This window comes from Phocoena phocoena, chromosome 15, assembly GCF_963924675.1.
Source record: "Phocoena phocoena chromosome 15, mPhoPho1.1, whole genome shotgun sequence".
In the NCBI taxonomy this organism is placed as follows: Eukaryota; Metazoa; Chordata; class Mammalia; order Artiodactyla; family Phocoenidae; genus Phocoena; species Phocoena phocoena.
Genome location: NC_089233.1, coordinates 10,140,815 through 10,158,952, shown reverse-complemented (window position 1 = coordinate 10,158,952; position 18,138 = coordinate 10,140,815). Strand labels below are relative to the sequence as shown.

General features: G+C 41.2%; 1 protein-coding gene across 2 annotated transcripts in view; it reads right to left on the bottom strand.

Annotated features, from left to right (window-relative positions):
• Positions 1 to 3,296: 3,296 nt before the first annotated feature.
• Positions 3,297 to 18,138, bottom strand: part of GTF2I (general transcription factor IIi) — a 96,538-nt gene continuing 81,696 nt past the window's right edge. For both annotated transcript variants that reach the window (XM_065892042.1, XM_065892041.1), the window contains exons 20-34: positions 17,412 to 17,595; positions 16,726 to 16,784; positions 16,260 to 16,334; positions 13,529 to 13,630; positions 12,857 to 12,922; positions 12,344 to 12,527; positions 10,787 to 10,845; positions 10,327 to 10,407; positions 9,823 to 9,906; positions 9,474 to 9,657; positions 8,349 to 8,377; positions 6,581 to 6,622; positions 5,709 to 5,750; positions 5,167 to 5,242; positions 3,297 to 4,439 (exon numbers count right to left, since the gene is read on the bottom strand). In XM_065892042.1, coding sequence (XP_065748114.1) covers positions 5,184 to 5,242; positions 5,709 to 5,750; positions 6,581 to 6,622; positions 8,349 to 8,377; positions 9,474 to 9,657; positions 9,823 to 9,906; positions 10,327 to 10,407; positions 10,787 to 10,845; positions 12,344 to 12,527; positions 12,857 to 12,922; positions 13,529 to 13,630; positions 16,260 to 16,334; positions 16,726 to 16,784; positions 17,412 to 17,595 — 1,250 coding nt within the window. In that variant the 3' untranslated portion in view covers positions 3,297 to 4,439; positions 5,167 to 5,183. The remainder of the gene's footprint in view (positions 4,440 to 5,166; positions 5,243 to 5,708; positions 5,751 to 6,580; positions 6,623 to 8,348; positions 8,378 to 9,473; positions 9,658 to 9,822; positions 9,907 to 10,326; positions 10,408 to 10,786; positions 10,846 to 12,343; positions 12,528 to 12,856; positions 12,923 to 13,528; positions 13,631 to 16,259; positions 16,335 to 16,725; positions 16,785 to 17,411; positions 17,596 to 18,138) is intronic.

Sequence of the window (18,138 nt, the reverse complement as noted above, 5' to 3'; positions counted from 1 at the left end):
AGATCCTTTCAGGATTTAGCTAAATCTTCTTAGGAGCCTTGGAGGTGGGCTTTCGCTTCTGCTGCCTCTGGTTGGGGATCGTTCAGTGAATGAGTCGGGGCTACTCGTTTACTGAAACGAGTGGGAACAGCTCTCACTAGGTTCCCCCAGGCACTGCCAAGCACATGGTCTTTGGTGAGGGTCATCATTGCTTTCTACAGCTTGAGGCACTGTGGGTTTTAAACAGGCGTCCTGAGATCATGCATGAAGTTGATGCTACAAAAGGCCCATCAACCACCCGCTCTTGCTTCTGAGATGGAAACCCGGCAGGAAACACTGTTACAAATGGGCATTGTATCATAGCTTGTTTTCAGTGCTACCTTTCCTGATACTTCCTCAAAATACAATCACAAGGTACGGGGTGGGGTGGGGGTTGGGGGTTGGGACAGGACAGGAGGGAGGTGACACACAAGACCATTGCTGACCAGAGCAGGGGAGCTGGGAAGCCAAGGAGCTTTGCCGTTTTTCACCCAGCACCCGGGGTTACAAAGCCCCTCTGGAGCAGCAGCTAGGTCCACCCGTTGTGACTTGTCAACGGGCCACCATACCCTGAGGAACTTGTGATTTCAACAACCTGCTACAAGCCGCTTTCCTATCTGCCTTTTGAGCCAAGGAAGCTGGCGGCCGTGAGGGGAAGTACAGAGAGCTAACCATCCCTTTAGTAGGTAGTGGAGTAAAACAGAACCCAAACTGCAGAGGGTGGAGAGCAACTCTACGGGGGTCTAACCAGAAGGCTACACAGCCCCACTTGCGCTCATCCTCCTGGACTCAGAACTGCGTAGAACAGGGACCTCAGAGACTGCCTCAATTCCCCGAATCCTGTCTCCCTCTTCTTCCCTATCATAGGGAAACCGAGGCATCCCTGGGAGACCACCACATCTTTCAAAATACATAGTCCAGAAAGTGGGGCTTCCACTTAGCAAGGCGAGACCAGATTGTGACAGTTACCTGTCCACTAATGGTTAAGCCAACCAGGATCGTGAGTTTATTTAGACTGGGGCTTGGGGTGTGGAAACTGGAGAGGTCTGGTCTCTCAATCTCCCTCTCCAACGGACCTTTCCGGTTCCTGGTGGGGAGGAAAGAGAAAAGGCAGAAATGAAGCTAGCGGATGCCCACACAGCCAGCCTGCCTCAAAGGGGCACTGGCTGCCTGTCATAGTAGGCAGCTCTGTCCTGGCGACACTGGGCGCCACAGACCCGGGCCCAGTCTCGCCCCTCAGTCTCGGAGGTAAGACTGTGCCAATGACTTCATTTCTTGTCTTTATTTCCTCATCTCTCAAATCCCAAGGTGACCTGGGCATAGGGCGTGAATGCACAGTGAATAAGCCGAACCGCACTTCCTGCGTCACAGATGATTCAGATCAGTGAAAAGATGAAAAGGTCTCTTGGGATGTGCTAACTGCTCAGCAGGGTTAGCCTATGTGCACCTGCAGCCTGAGTGGTGGCAGGCTGGGCAAACGCAGATTTCTCTCAGCACTGCCGACAGCCATGCCCACAGCAGCTCTGCCAACTGCCCGAGGGCAGAGGCTGCCCCACGAACAGAGCTCAGCTCTCCCCGCCACCCAAGGCCCAGAGCTGGGCACGGGGTCGTTAGCACTTGGCCCAACCCCACCAAACGGGGTTTAACTCATACAATCCTGCGATGGACACATTTCTTTGGTTCTACCGTTTTTCTGTCGGCAATCTTACTTAATCTTAACAGCTGTCCAGAAGCAGAGCTTGGATTTGGTCACAAGGCCTATGTTCCCAGTCATTCTGCTGCATTTCCTGGTAAAATAAGGTTTAACCATCAACTATCATGGAATCAGGACGTGTTCCAGAAACACATCAGAATTACTGATAAGACCTGTGTGGACTGTCGTTTGTTTTTTCAGTCCGGTCCTTACTGATCTAATCAAGACCTTGGTGGCCGAGTTTTAACACCCCTCACCCGCTGCAGAATCACGTTATCTATCCACTGTCTCATTTCTGGATGCACCACCTATTCACTAACACAGGCGGTGGAAGGCTTGTCTTGTAGGCGGTTCCTGGTCTCCGAATGAGCAAGCCAGGGCAACACTCCAGCCATCTGTAAACAAGCCCACGGTTCTGAAACCAGGGCTAACCTGACCGTCGCAGGCAAGGAGGCAAACTGCTAAGCCAGTCACCTCGCCAGGAAACAATGCTGTCCTACGGAAGGATTTGCTTAGACGCCCGACTGTGGGAAGCAGAGTTAATGAGGTGTGTTAAAACGACAGTGAGTTAATAAATAAAAATGACTTATTCCTCCTCCAGGCTCTTCCACTCAAAGACAGATGCAGGAACAGCACCCCTTGCCTGAGGTTCAACATTTCTTAAAGGAACCAATAAGCCCGTTTAGAGGAGAGGCAGAACGGGACAGGACAGCATTCTTAAACCTTCTGCGTATCACCAAGAGGAGGACGCAGCACTGGTTCTGTGCTGTTGTCCGCAGTACAGAAACGGATGCACTTGCCAGACGTTAAGAAACTTATATATATATATATATATATATATATATATATATATATATATATATATAAAAGCAGCTTTCTAATAGTATATATAAAAACAAAAGGCGTGTGTATGCATATATACAGAATTTTCATACTGGATGTATACACTTGCACTGGGAAACAGATCTCCTCGTAAGTCTGTGCTCCCGCAAACTTTCTGTTAAAGAGTTACATGTACAAGCTTAACTCCTTTTAAAAGCAGCCTCTGGATGACTGCGGTTCTCCAGTGGCTGGGATGGGAAGCGTGGGTGGAGGCAGCAAGGCTGTGAACACCTTAAGAACACGGGAAAGGAACGCTGAGACTCTACTGCAGCAGCCGACTCCTCCTAATGTCGGTTGGTGAGTTAGGAACAAACCAGTTTGGCTTTCCCTGAGGTCACATTTGTAAGGGTAAAAGAGAGGCAGAGGGTGATGGTGGAGAGGGACACAGAAGACCTGGAGCCAGTGTGTGGTTTTCATGGGGGAGGGGCTGACATACGGGCTCTACCCGGGGAGGGACCCTGACCTCCAACATCATGCGTTCGCTGCATATGGTTGGCATGTCACAGATAAAAAGCTGGGGGGCTCCAGCCCCAGCTCAGCCCAGAGGCACAGCGGTCTCAGACACACCGTGAGCAGTGGTGTCCTGACAAGGGACTGAGCCTCTGGACCGTGCCCACCTAAGCTCGCCTTGCATTCCGCCGAGCCACCCCAGGTTTCCCCCCCCCAGTCATGAAAACACCTTAGAAAGAAATGAATTAGTGTGTGAAAGGCATGGATGGATTTTATTTATTACCCTATATCTACAGTTTAATTTGAGGTAAAATATAAGCAACACATAAAAATGCCTATTTCTGCTACCATGTAATATAATTCTCCATCGTGAATATTGCGATAAAGCTAATGAAAACTCTATGCCATCACATACTCTAGCTTTTCATATAGCTGGTATTTTACAACTCTTACTGTTTGTGAAATCTCAACACATGTAAGATTCTCCTACAAATGGCGCAGAACATCCGAGGGTGCCTAGTCAGCTTGCTGACCCCTCACTCCCCACACTGGAGCCTCAGTGTTACAAGTAGAATTGTAAAGTAATGAAGGCAATGAAATACCCTTGAGTCTGATCCGAGCTGGAATAGTGTTCCAAAGAATTCCACACCACGATGGGTTACAAGACCGTGAGGCTTTAGTGTCATTCGGCTTTTGCCCAAACACTTATGCCTGATCTGGAACTTCTGCTACACCATGCATTTTATTTGGATGAAAAGTAAATGTGGATGGAAGAGGTTCTCTGTACTCCATCTATAAGCCACACGCTGAGATACTGACCTCTTACTGGCTGTTAGGTGATCCAGATGGTTGGTTTTTGATTACGATAAAAAACATATGAACCATGATAGAGAGCTTAGGAAAAGGTTTAGTCAAATATACAGATACTAACTGTTCACCCAGTCATTAAGGAGAACCGTGAACAAAAGGATCAATTAAGTGACTTTTCAAATAGAAAAACTAAAGAGCTGAACTATCACAGGTTATTTTCTTCACTGTAGAAGCTGAGATGTTCCAGTAGGAGAGATCTTCACTTGATTGGGAAACAAACACCACAGCTGAAGGCTCTGCTGAATACGTAAAAAATCTGATGAGATTCATCCCTGTCATTTTCCCTGTCGTTTTTCCAGCACTGCTGTAAAATCCTTATAATACATTCCAAAGTAAACCAGCCATTCCAAATCTACAGTCACTCTGCTCTTTAATTCAATTCACAGAACTGCTGAAAAAGTAGACATTTCTATCTAAAAGTAGAAAAAAAGGTTTGTATAGAAGGTATTTCTGTTATACAAGTATATTACACAGCTTGGGGCAGTAACAGGTCCGAAAAGCTCTTCTCACCCACTGATACTTTAAGCTAAAATAGGAGAGAAAACAAACAAGCAAGAAAACAGGTTAATCTGATTATAGGAATTTGTGACTCACTAATATCTCAACTTAATTACCACTTAAATCCATGGACTGACAGTACATGGCCAATTCCATGACCAAAAAAGTCTCTGGAGTGTCAGGTACAGATGAGAGCTAACTGTATCCTCTAACTATCATGAAAATATTCAACAGCTGGGGCTTATGTGGTTCAATATGACATGAAAACCAAGTTTCACTGACTCCTGGCCTAGAGCTGCCCCTCCTGGGTAGTAACCTGGCCAAGTTTAAGATGTTCGGAATAACTGGATCAGGCTTATAACTTAATTATGCAAGATGCACAATGGATTGTGTAGCTCAGCCAGTCTCTGCAAATACTGTTATTATGAGTAGGGGAAAAAGTCAGTCTGTTCACACTGACTCACAGGGAACTCCAACGGCAAGGACAAGATTTAACCTATAGATTAGAAACAAAACATTTTCCATTTGAGGCAAAGCGCTTTACCTTCTCTGCCTGACATATATTGATCCAAGGAAAATCTCTCTGCTTGAATCTTCTAGCTCAAACCACCCAGTATGCTTGTACTTTGTCCTCACGTGCCCTGAAGGCGGGGCCGCCATTTATGGCTGAAGCAGGGAAAACACTTCAGCTTATGAATATGCAGGTGGGTTCAGATAGACACCACATGGCATCCTGGACACAGAAGGTGATTTACCCTAGGAGGGAAGAGGTCTACCACGTAGGGTCTGGTTCTTGCTTGATTTGAGAGCTTCCATCAGTCTCCTTTAATTCTATCAAGTGAAACAAAAGGGAACCGATTAACTGCACTATTAATGCAAGTGTGTCCAATTATAAATCTACTCATACCAAACTGTTCATTACAATGACTTAACAGGAATGATAAGATGCTAAAAATGATAAGACTGTTCTCTAGCAGTGAGTTCTAACTTTTGTTACTTAGATTTTCAAAGTAACAAACATCTTATTAATTATGCATGTAAAGGACCCACAATAGCTATATCTAGGTTAGATAGCAGTCATTCAACTATTTCAGAATTCATTAATAAGAGTCATTGGGGAAAATGGAGGAAAAGAACCCATGAGTCATCTCTAAACACAATGTTTCTGGGCATAAACTACAAATCCAGTTCACCCAGAAACAAAACAACCACACAGGTCCAGTTAAACAGCTTTAGAAACACAATTAATCCTTTGTCTTTGGCACTTTATTTTTGACAACCAGACTACTCTTTTTACCTTCTGTTGCAGGAACCTCCAACTGGCTCGGCTCAGCTGATTCTGAAGAGAAATACATAAAGATTTTACTTTAACATTTTTCCAAAGTTGCTTTCAGTTATTTAAAGAGCCTAGAGGGAGAAAGCTCTCTAGACGTTGTACACAAAGCCCAGGTCTAGGTGAGACAGCAGCCACAGATTCTTGGGATTAAATACACTGTTAACGCAACCAGACTCTCAAAAACCTGCTTTTAAAAAAAAAAAAAAAAAAAACCTGCTTTTCTGAAACCTGTTAAATTTGCCCACACAACCGAAATCTTAAATAACAATCTTAATTAACATAGCTCTAACATGAAAGTAGGAGTTTCTTTCTCTATGTCTTTTCCCCCCTTACTTCTGTGGGCTCCCTTCTAATAAAAGCCTTTTGTTACTTTCAATGAATCACACAGCAGGCCTAAACACTTTGTTCCTAAGGAGTTTTTAAAACTACAATGCATGCATTTCTGCCCAACATAATTTTGGTTTATAGCAACCACTGGAAACAAATGGCATAAGAAGCCAAGTTAAAAAACAACCTTCTCCCCCCATCACCCCACAACTGCATTCTTGGCCACTGGTCTCAGGGTTCCTGACCTGGGACGGTGGGAACAAATGGCATGTGGTCCAGTTCTCAGTGAGGACCTATGGCTTGAGCTTATACAGGCTTTCAGACAAAGGAGTCCAAGCAAACAAGTCTGCATGTGCACGAGTGTGTGCGTATGTGTGTACATGTGTGCTGTGGAATTAACTTCCCTTGAAGTTAGGTAAATGTAAGCATGTAAGGCCACACAATTTATGTGACCTGTTTTATTGACTAAGTAGGAATACTTCTATATTTTACCATGCTTAATTTACCTTGGATCACTGGGCTTTCTGACTCACTCTGATCAACCAACTCTGAAAAGAAAGCAGATTCATTTAAGTCATAATTTAATGATATGTTGTTATATTTGAAAAGCATTTTTTACATACATTCTCTAATCTGATGCTCCAACTTTGCTATAACAGGCACTACCTTCCTTATGACAAGAAGGGAACAAATATTAAAAATTCTAGTACGTCCCGTCGAAGTAACTAATTCAGAGTAATTACCATAAAATTCTATAATAGACTAGGGCACAAGGAAAAGAACAAACTGAACATTTTAAACATAAGGTAAAGGAGGAGGGAGGCATAAAATATAGTGTCTTTTGAAATTAAAAATTACACAGAAGGTAGATGAATTGGGATCAATAAATTTTTTTCCCCCCAAAGAAACCCCACACCTTATCATGGGGTTTCTTTATTTTTATTTTTATTTTTTTTTCCATGGGGTTTCTTTAAATGACAAAGTTCCCGGGTGTAGTTAAAGCTGAATGCCAAAGATGACTGAAAATCTATGAAGCAAGGTTTACTTCTCTTTCATTCATTACTGACATTCCCAGATACTAACATACTTGGCCAAGATAGACAGTATAATATACAAAAACAGATTCTATAAAAAAAGAACTCATGGCTTGGGGGAAAAAGCAAATAAATATATTTTGTGATAAAGTGAAACTCGAAACTTGGAGGCAGGAGAGATATAACCAAATCCGTGACACTGAAGGAGTGGTGGCCAAGAACAGCATCAACAGTGTGAAGCAGAACAGGGGGGTGGGGGCAGGCACAACAGCGGCCCAATTTCTCAGCTCAGGGGGCAAACCAGCAACTCACGAGGCTCAGGTGCTCAGTGGCCACTGAGAACTCCTGAACACTTTCCCAACAAAGGAAGTATACAAGTGAGTACTCAATATAGATGGATTTTAAAGAGACGGAATAATACCAGTTGGAAAAAAGACTGAAACGCTAATGGTATTAGTTAAGGATAATTCTCACTTTTGAAATTTTTTAACAAAGTTAACAGAAGAACATACTAGCAAAATTAAGTTTTGCTAAAAAAAAACCCCACTGTTTAAACTGACACGAACATCAGGGAACTGCAAGAACACTTACACCTGTTCATGCAACAGTATGTGAGGGCCCAGTGGCTGCCAGACACTAGGCCTAAAGATCAACAGAAGTAGCTAAATCACATTAAAAGACTTACTTTTTCCAGCCCAGTAATTACAAACTAATAGTAAAAGTAATAACAGTAGTAGTAAAAACAGTAACAAATACAGATTTTGCTTACTGAGCACATACTAGGGTCAGGGGTCAACAAACTTTATTACAAAGAAGCAGTAAGTATTTCAGGCTTTGCAGGTCAGTCCAGTTTGCCATAAGCAAATGGGCCTGGCAGTGCTGTAATAAAACTTTATTTACACGGCTGCAGCTTGCTGGTCCCTGTTTTAGAGGCCTGACACACAATGTGTCATTTAAAATGCTCTAAAACTCACAGAATGGGTACTAATATCATTACGATTCTCCTAATAAGTAAACTGAGATTTTAAAAAAGGTGAAACAACTCGCCCAGTTTTACACCTAGAAAGTGCCTGGTGCCTCGCACACTGAGGGCTAAAACGATGACTTTGAATGATTACTGCTGTAGGTGAAGTAATAAAATGTTACACCCTCAGGTAAGTGTACGTGCAAGTGCACACACCCACCCCCTTCTCACATCCCAGAAAAGAGCAAAACCAAGGAGACTTCAAGAAATACTCACGGTTATTAATCACAAGTCCTGGAAATGGTCTAAAGAGAGAAACAAATTGCACAAGTTTTTTTTCTACTCTACAAGAGTTCACATGTATATTCAGTTTATTCAACTAACATTTAGCCCATGTCGCTTACGTGCTAGTAGTGCTGTCCACTACTGTTTAATCTTATAGTTTTTAATCTACAGACAGACAGATATACGAATAACTAATATGGCACATTATTAGAAAATGCTACACCAAGATGGTGGGAAAAAAACAGGAACAATGCAAAGGGAATAGAGTAATTTTAGTGAAATGAGGAAAAAGCCTTGGGAAGGCTCATTAAGACATTCATTAAGACATTCATTAAGACACATTAGCTCTGTCTGAGTGTTGGTCCTATACAGACAGTGGGAACTTGACAATGAATGGGTGTTATTTCATAACAGCTAAGTTTGGGGAGGTGGAAGAAAAGAGTGAAGGGCACTTGGGACTTCTGCTTAGGTGGATGACAAAAGGATACCGTAAGACTTACTGTGACAAGCACACATCAAAGACTATAATTCTCACAATGCTGTTAGAGGGCAGGTGTAACCACCGTTCCTACTCTGTGGATAAGGAGCTAACACTCTCAAAGGAAACAACTACAATCTCACTGGACAGACAAGGAAACAGAAGCGACTTAGTATCGAATCCCTGTCTGATCCAAAGCCTGTGAAGAGATGCTGAGGCAGAGGCTGGCAACATTTTTCTGCAAAGGGCCAGACAGTACATATTTCCAGCTTTGTAGACCACACTGCCTCTGTCCCAACTACTTAATTTTACCACTGCAATATGAAAGCAGCCACAGACGATATGTAAACAAACGGATGTGACTGGGTTACAATAAGACATAAAACTAAAATAAAAGCAGATGGCAGGCTGGAGCTGGTCCACAGGCCATGGTGTGCTAACAATCCCCTGCCTTAAAAACCAGAGAACTGAGTCAGCACAAGGAAGAAAGAATCTAATAGTACAGTAACTAAAGAATTTCACTACAGTTCATTTTATTACACGGTAAACTTACTACATATGACTACATTCTGGAAGACGACTCAGCCTCAATGATCTGCAGGTTCATTCTTATGACCAAGCAAGGAACTCTCACATACCTAATGACTGTGAATTTAATGAACTCAGCAGAATCTAAGATCCTTCTCATGGAGCTGATTTCCAGATAGCTGGGGGCTTTGAATGACACTCCAGGAGGCATGCCATCAACCACCACACAGCCAGGGTTAATTGTGATTTTCCTGTAGGGAACTTTCACAGGGAAACCCATACCAATGGCTTCACCTATAGCAAGACAAACGGCATAAAAGCACAGATGAACCTAGCACCTTAGTTGAGTATTGTAAAAGCACAGATTAAAACTACCTGAGCACAATTTACTTTTAAGATCTTATTGAGACAAAATTTCCTTGCTTACTGCAAGCTATACTACGCAAATGCAAAACTTACCAAATTTTCGACTGAAGAGGTCATTAACTTGTTCTCTTAGCTGTCTAGCTTTTTCAACTTTTGACAGTCTTTCATTATCGTCATCTAAAAAGGTTAAGAGAAAGTTGTAAACTTAATAATGCGATTTTAATACCAGATAAATTTTTAGGTGCTTTATGTAACTTCACTTTCTGTTTTTGGAATGTTTTAAAAAACGAATCAAGACTGAAATGATTTCACCAAACAATTTAATAATAACACCAAACTGACAATGCTGCGGTTATGAAGAGCTTTGCTTGCCGACTTATACAAATTTTTTAAACAACCCCCTAGGCATCTGGGTGGCCTACAGGTTTTAGCCCATGCCGAGTCTAATAACTGCCAAGAGCTGTTTAGCGATAAACTGACAAGGTGATGTATTTGGTTAATAACTTCTGCAGGGGCTGGTGCGGACAGCACACAATGTGCAGTGCATTCAACATCCATGAAGCCCCACAAACTATGATTAAGGCAGAGAGATCATACCTGGAATTGTCACCTGAATGATGTTAAGATCTTCAACACCTGATGCAGTAGTATTAACATTGGGCGATGAATTTATTTTTCCTTAAAACAGAGACTTGAGATTAGAACATACACAGATGTAATCAGATCTTCCCTAGTAAGGTGCTTACAATTCAGACTACAAAAGACAGTATTTTAACCCAACTCTGTTCCTTTTCATGTCATGTTTTGTTGTTCTGTGATATTAGGCTTCCTGAAAGACGTTTTTCACTTTTTTTCTCTTCCTTGTGGTGCTTCCTTCGTAAAGCATCAGATATGTGGAGATCCTCAGGTATTAAAGAACTTAAAAATCGTAAACTAGTCCAAACCCCAACCTTGAATGAGCTTTCCTGTTTTTGTCTCAGTAGCCACTCTTCCAACAATTTTCTAAATTAGTGCAAAGTAAGTGTCTAACAGCATGTTTTCTGCAGCAAATGCTTACTTGGAGGGCTCTTAGAGGAGGAGGTGCTCTCCTTAATTGCCGTCTCAAACATTTCAGGCCTAAGAACAAGAAAAGAGAAAAAACTTTTAGGCTAACATTCCAATAGTAAAACATTAAAAATGAAACAAGTAAGAGATTTAAAAAGCCAGCAACTTTCTATAAATACACATTCTTAGTAATGGAAGAACAAAAAGAAGTAACATGGATCTCTAAAGGAACACACATATAAAGACTAATTATAATTGTGATTTTAACATCCACCCCAGCCCCATCTAGTATAAACAGCTTCTTCCTGTGGTTTCAATATATCCTGGAAAGAGTGTATGCTAGACTGGAAAAGGAAACAGGAAGACACCCGAATGCAGGTAGCATGGAAACAGAAGACAGGCGGTAAAAACCTGAACACAAGAGACTGTCTCTCTTAGGAAGCAGAAGCAGGGGCCTTAGCCTCTACACACCTGGCTGAAGGTACAGAGGGAGGCCATTATGGTTGGCAATGTCAGCTTTGATTATTTGACAGCATCCTTAGGGAACTCAGAAGTAACCTTTAATAAATAAAACCTAAAATTCCTTTCAATTCATTTCAAATGTATTTTGTTAACTCTAATTATTTCCATTTACTTCAATTGTGTTGGCATAATTCACAGATGTCCAAGCAAACAGGAGAGAAATTTAAAATATTCTGTAAGCTGGAGAAATAAATGGGCTTTATAAAACTGAACCACTGGGCTTCCCTGGTGGCGCAGTGGTTTAGAGTCCACCTGCCAATGCAGGGGACACGGGTTCGTGCCCCGGTCCGGGAAGATCCCACATGCCGGGGAGCAGCTAGGCCCGTGAGCCATGGCCGCTGAGCCCGCGCGTCCGGAGCCTGTGCTCCGCAGCAGGAGAGGCCACAACAGTGAGAGGCCCACGTACCGCAAAAAAAACCCCCAAAAAAACACAACTGAACCACTGCCTAGACTCCAGTAGTATTAACCACTAAGATATCACTGTGAGGCTTCCCTGGTGGTACAGTGGTTAGGAATCCACCTGCCAGTGCAGAGGACACAGGTTCCAGCCCTGGTCCGGGAAAATCCCACATGCCACAGAGCAACTAAGCCCGTGCGCCACAACTACTGAGCCTACGCTCTAGAGCCCACACGCCAGAACTACTGAAGCCCGCACACCTAGAGCCCATGCTCCGCAACAACAGAAGCCACCACAATGAGAAGCCCGCGCACCGCAACGAAGAGTAGCCCCTGCTTGCCGCAACTAGAGAAAGCCCACGCGCAGCAATGAAGACCCAACACAGCCAAAAATAAATTTAAAAATTTATATTAAAAAATATATATGTCACTGTGCATAGACTTCACTAAATCAAGTTGTTATCCCCCTGATAAGCCACAGCCCTCCCTCTTTTGACCAGTTACGAAAAATTTAAAATATATACAAAGGTACAGCTTAAAGAGCTTCCTTGACCCTAAGGTTTGGCTGAGCTCCAAAGTAGAATCCATGTGCCATCTCCCGGCATCAAACTGTATCAACTCATGGCAATCTTGTTTCATCTTATTTCCTTACTTTTTAATGATGAACTTAATTTTGGCTTTGTTTCTGAGTATCTTCTCCAGCCTTGGAATGCCAAAAGTAGATGGTCGTCGGAATGGCACACCCTCGGGTAAGCCTTCCACGTAAAAGTCTTCAGGGAAAGACTCAAATAACGCAAACGGCACTTTCACAGCTTGTTTAAGGCCAAGAGCTTCACCTAAAAAAACAAAAACAGAATACATTTACTGGTTCTCATATTTGTAACTTTTTAAAAAACTAAGCCTTTTTAAAAAAACGCATTTTAAATTACATTTTGCAGCTACTAAAACCTTTCTTTTTAAAGAATCACATTAATTTTAGAAAAATTTCTTCCATTTCTTGGTGCTCAGAAACGTGGAAGAAAATATAAAATTCCTGACTGCAAAACCCACACACTTCTGATGACAGCAATATCTAAATGCTGAACAATTTTACTATGCTCACATTTTTCTATTTTATAAAAAAGTTACCTCATATTTTAATAACAGTATTTCAAAATAAACTTACCACATTTTTCATTGAAAAGATTTTCAACTTTCTGTTTTAGGTCAGTGATTTTGGCATTCCAGGCCTCTGCATATATATAAAAAAAAAAAACAAGAGCAATTAAGATGTTAGTAACAGTTACTAGTATACATCCAATGGCAGGAACTTCTTCATCTTTTATCGTGCATCTTTAAGCAATACAAAATAAAAAATATATAGGTTTTAAACACAGGTATGTCTTGATAACTACTCTAATCCTGATGCATTACTTAACTGTTTTATTATATTACTAATATGTTGGCTACGAATAAATAAAAAAACAAATGAAAACCAAAACACCCCCCCCAAAAACAATTACAGTATCTACTACGTGCCAGATACAGTTTTACCCTTTAAATGATCTGGTATTTATAATCTTCATAATAACCCTATGCAACAGGAAGTAATGTTATCCCCACTCATAGATGAGGAAACTGAGGCACAGAGAGGTTAAGCAGCCTGCCCAACGTCAAACAATTATAAAGTCCTGGCACCGGATCCGGATTCAGTCTGGCTCTACAATCTGTGCCTTGAATTGCTAATATATACTAACTCACCAAATAAAAAACAAGAAAACAATTCAACTAGTAAAATATTTTACTAACTCCTTTTATTTAAAATAATGAAATAAAGAAAAACATAACACGTATTTACCAAAGGAAAACTCTCTCCCTCGAGGCTTGAAGGGAACATTAGAACCATTCGTCTGGGTAGGGGTTCGAACAGCTGAGGTTTGAGGGTTGCTGTTATTAGGGCCTAAAGAATTAAACAAAAAACATAATCAGCACATATATTCAGTCATCCTTACGTACTGCTCGTGATTTCTCTAGGACATGCTCTTGAGGTCCAACCTGTGCTGGGAAAGTTCAGCTCAGTGTGTATACAAGCACTCTGCAACGAAAACAGCCACTGCTGTCAGTGTTACAGACCTCCATCCATCTTCCCACTTCCATCCCTATAATCAGGCATTTCCCCCCAAAACACAACTAGCTTTCTGGCTGATCTGAGGAACTTTCAATTCACTTAATGATTCATTACGCCATTTTGAAGCCACTGGTTACCTATGCTTGCCTCTCATGTTTTTCTTTCAGCCTTTGAACATAAACACGACTTTAGATACAACTATATCATCTCCCCTGTATGAAGCTTTCCTTTGGATTCTCTAGCTGACACTGACATATCCTTTCTTTGAATTCTTAGTAATATACAGAAACAATGTTATGGGTTATCAGTTGTTTTCCATTAAAAGCCTGACTATGGCCTCAGAATCGAATAAAATATCAAGATTCAACATTCTAATCTTTAATTACTTCAAACTCCCGAATAAAAACCACAGCTTCCTTAAAGAGCATAGTGATAAAAGCAAAGTATTTCTGGACCAGCTGGATCTAGCAGCCTGGCTGACCTGGCAGGTATAATAACCAGACAGAGGAACTCAGTACATCCTGCTGCCATACTTCTTTAACAGGCTACTAAGATCACTCAACTAACACCTCCTTTTATACTCCATGTTCATAAAGCAGCCTTTTAATAGTCACAGGGAAAGACAGGAAGAGACCTGTGATCACCTGACAGAATTAAGCTGACTGAAATATCTACCTGCGATTCAAAAATCAATACACTGGCATTCTGGTTTATGCTTAAGTGAAATGACACTACGCACCTACCAGAATGGCTAAAATAAAAAGAAGGACAATATCAGGTACTGTGAGGATGTGCAGCAACTGGAATTCTCATACATTCCCGGCAGAAGGGTAAAGCGATACAATCAGTTTGGTAAACTGTTTCTTAGAAAGTTAAAAACCCAGTAATTCCACTCTAAATATCTATTCAAAAGAAGGAGAGCATATGCCACGTTTTGTACACAAATGTTCGTAGAGCATCTTTACTAGACAAAGACAGGAAATAAACCCAAATGCCCAGTGACAAACGCATAAATTAATTCTGGTGAATCCATACAATGGAGTAATAGCAGTAAAAAGAAATACTGAAACACGCAGCAAGTATAAATCCAACAACATTGTGCTAAGTAAAAGGAGGCGACCACAGAAAGAAAAGAAACAACGTGATTCCATTTATATGAAATTCTGCAACAGGCAGAAGTGCTCCATGGTGACAAAAGGCGGATCAACGGCTGCCTGTGGCCTGGCCTGTGAGGGAGTGACTGCCAAGGAGCGTGTGCGAGACGTTTTAGGGCGAGGGAGATGTTCTATCCATTGACTAAAGCGGTGCTGCAAGCATTTTTCAAAACTCAAACTGTACAATTAAAATGCGTGCATTTTATCGCATATAAAGTGTACTCAATAAATTTGATTTTTAAAGTAATAAAAAAATCCATTTACAAGCATGATGTATAATTTAAAAGAAAACACTAGTATGGTGGGAAAAAAAAAAGTCCCTCCTTGCCATCACACTCTTGACAAAAAGTCCCTGAACGTGGACACAGCTCTTTACTACTCAAATTAGTTAGTGTTAAACCACTAACAACTATTTTGTGGTATTTTAACAAATATAAATTAAATTTGGGGTCTATTTATAGCCCTGGTTAAGCAAAAGAATGCTACTGTGAGACAAGGTCCTCTGTGGCTTGGGTAAGACAACAGAAAGAGATTCTCTGTTAATCTGAAGGCAGGTCAAAACCATTTTTCATTAACCCATCACTGCCCTTGTACACGAATGTTCAGGGCAGCATTACTCACAAAGAGCCAAAAAGTGGTACAAACCAAATGTCCATCAACCGATGAATAAACAAAATACAGTATATCCACACAATGAAATACTAGTCGTCAAGAAAAAGGAACGGACACCCATTAGGATGGATATTATCTAAAAAGCAGAAAGTAACACGTGGTGGCGACGCTGTGGAGAAATATCACCTTGTATTGAAATTGTTACTTAGAAACATTTAGAAAATCTAACTTTGGGACTACCCCGGTGGCACAGTGGTTAAGAATCCACCTGCCAACACAGGGGACACGGGTTCGAACCCTGATCCAGGAAGATCCCACATGCCACAGAGCAACTAAGCCCGTGCGCCACAACTACTGAGCCTGCGCTCTAGAGCCTGCGAGCCACAACTACTGAAGCACGCGCACCTAGAGCCCGTGCGCCGCAACAAGAGGAGCCACTGCACCGCAATGAAGAGCAGCCCCCGCTCGCTGCAACTAGAGAAAGCCCGCACACAGCAACGAAGACCCAATGCACCCAAAAATTAATTAATTAATTTAAAAACAAAGAAATCTAGCTTTATCGCAGTTAAGTGTTCTGCACCTAAAACAAGTTTTATAAACTCATTTGCATAAAAATATAAATAGTAAAGTGAAGAAGCAACAGATTAACTAGTGAATTGTAGAACGGACAGGAACAGGCCACAGAGCAACCTCACCTTCAACAGTGACCTCAATTTCAGGAACTTTTGAATTACTCCCAGGGCTTCGTGGTCTTTTCGGGGACTGCAAAGCTGTAAAGTAAGCATACAATTTCTTTTGCATGTTGTAAAAAATCCAGAAGGAGATGCTTTATAAAAGCAGAGTATTAAAATTCATACAGTTTGGCTCTTTTCAAAGAAACCTGAAGAATTAAACTGGTAGTGTAATCCTCCACATGAGTGTCAACAAAGCTGTGGAAACATGAATGAAGGAGGATTGCAAACGTGAAACCGCCAATGAAATGTTTACTTTTAAGAGACAGAGGGGAGGGAGGGAGGGAGGGAGGGAGAGGGAGGAGGGGGGTTCATTAAACAAAATACCTTAAAAAGCAAAGAAACAAACCGAAAGCCCCCAAAAGATGTGCCAACGACTCAGTATGTTTTAACGCACTGAAGTATAATGAAGGTATACATAATCTCTTACCTTTAGTGTTTATTTTACTAGCCATTCCAGGAGGCAAGTAGGAAATAACTAGTTCAGGTCTAGAGAAAAAACCAAGAAACATTACAGTGGCCAGTATAATATTGGTCTTCACAGCTAGTAAAAATTGTGATGACCAATGATAACTCTGTAATGTAACAATAGTTTCTTCCGTTATGGACCAAAAAAAATTCACTTTTCCTTCCTACAAATGCCTGCTAAATGATTTTATGAAGAGTAAATAACTTCTTTCATGAAAATGAAAATTAACTAACACTAGTTTAGTTTCTTCAACTACTGAAATTCTGCAGACATATAAATGAGAAACTTAATCACTGAAATTCAGTTGCCCGTAAGTTTAAGCAGGAATAACAGAGCACATAAAAATCAGCACTTTCATCCTGCCCTCAAGTATCTATCAATAGTAAGAGACAACATAGCATCTCTTAACAAACTTCACCTCCACCAATGTGAGGCAGGTACAACTCTCCTTGCCCCGATGAAGAAAATCAAGGACAAGTTAAAGGATGGGAGGCAATGGACAAGGCCAGGACTGCAGCTCAATGCTACGCTTTCCATCGTGGACTTCAAAGCCTTAGCCGTAACCTGAAGCTAGAAAAAAATTTAAATAGAAATATGCCTTGATTGTTCTAATTCCAGAAAGGACTACATTGGCAAAGAGAACTTACTTTTTAACAACAAACTTGATTTTATTACTTCCACGGACAATCCTTTCAAGTCGTGGAATTCCAAACCAGGTAGGGCTTCGAAAGGGAATTCCTTCTGGCAAGCCTTCTACATAAAGGAACTCGGGGTTTGATTCAAACACCGGGTATGGTACTTTTACTGCCTCTGTGAGTCCAAGAGCTTGAGCTGAAAGTGTAAGAGAACATAACTTATGGAAGGTAAAATTTTACAGTCTTTTAGTTTTGTCTGACAGCAGTCTCTGTTTATGTTTTTAATATATATATACATATATTTTAAATTGTGATATAATGAACATATAACATTATATTAGTTTCAAGTGTATAGTATAATGATTTGCTATTTGTATATGTTGTCAAATGATCGCCATACTAAGTGTAGTTGACATCTGGGCATTCTCAAATACGTTGTGCAAAAGTTCCCAACAATCTGGCAATTTCCACTTAGTAATATAGGTATTTTGCTTAGTATATTGTGTAAAGTTAACGAAGAAGCCTAAAATATAAGAGGAACATTTTACCACTTCAAAGCAAAGGGATAATTAATCAAAATTGTCTCTGTGCTCTGGGCAGAAATGAACTACAGCCATTTCACTGCCATACTACCGAAATGGCAACTATCCAGCCCTTGTGTTATCATCTAGGTGCAAGTCTGCCGTTTAAAAGATAAGAGGGAATTCCCCGGTGGTCCAGTGGTTAGGACTCTGTGCCT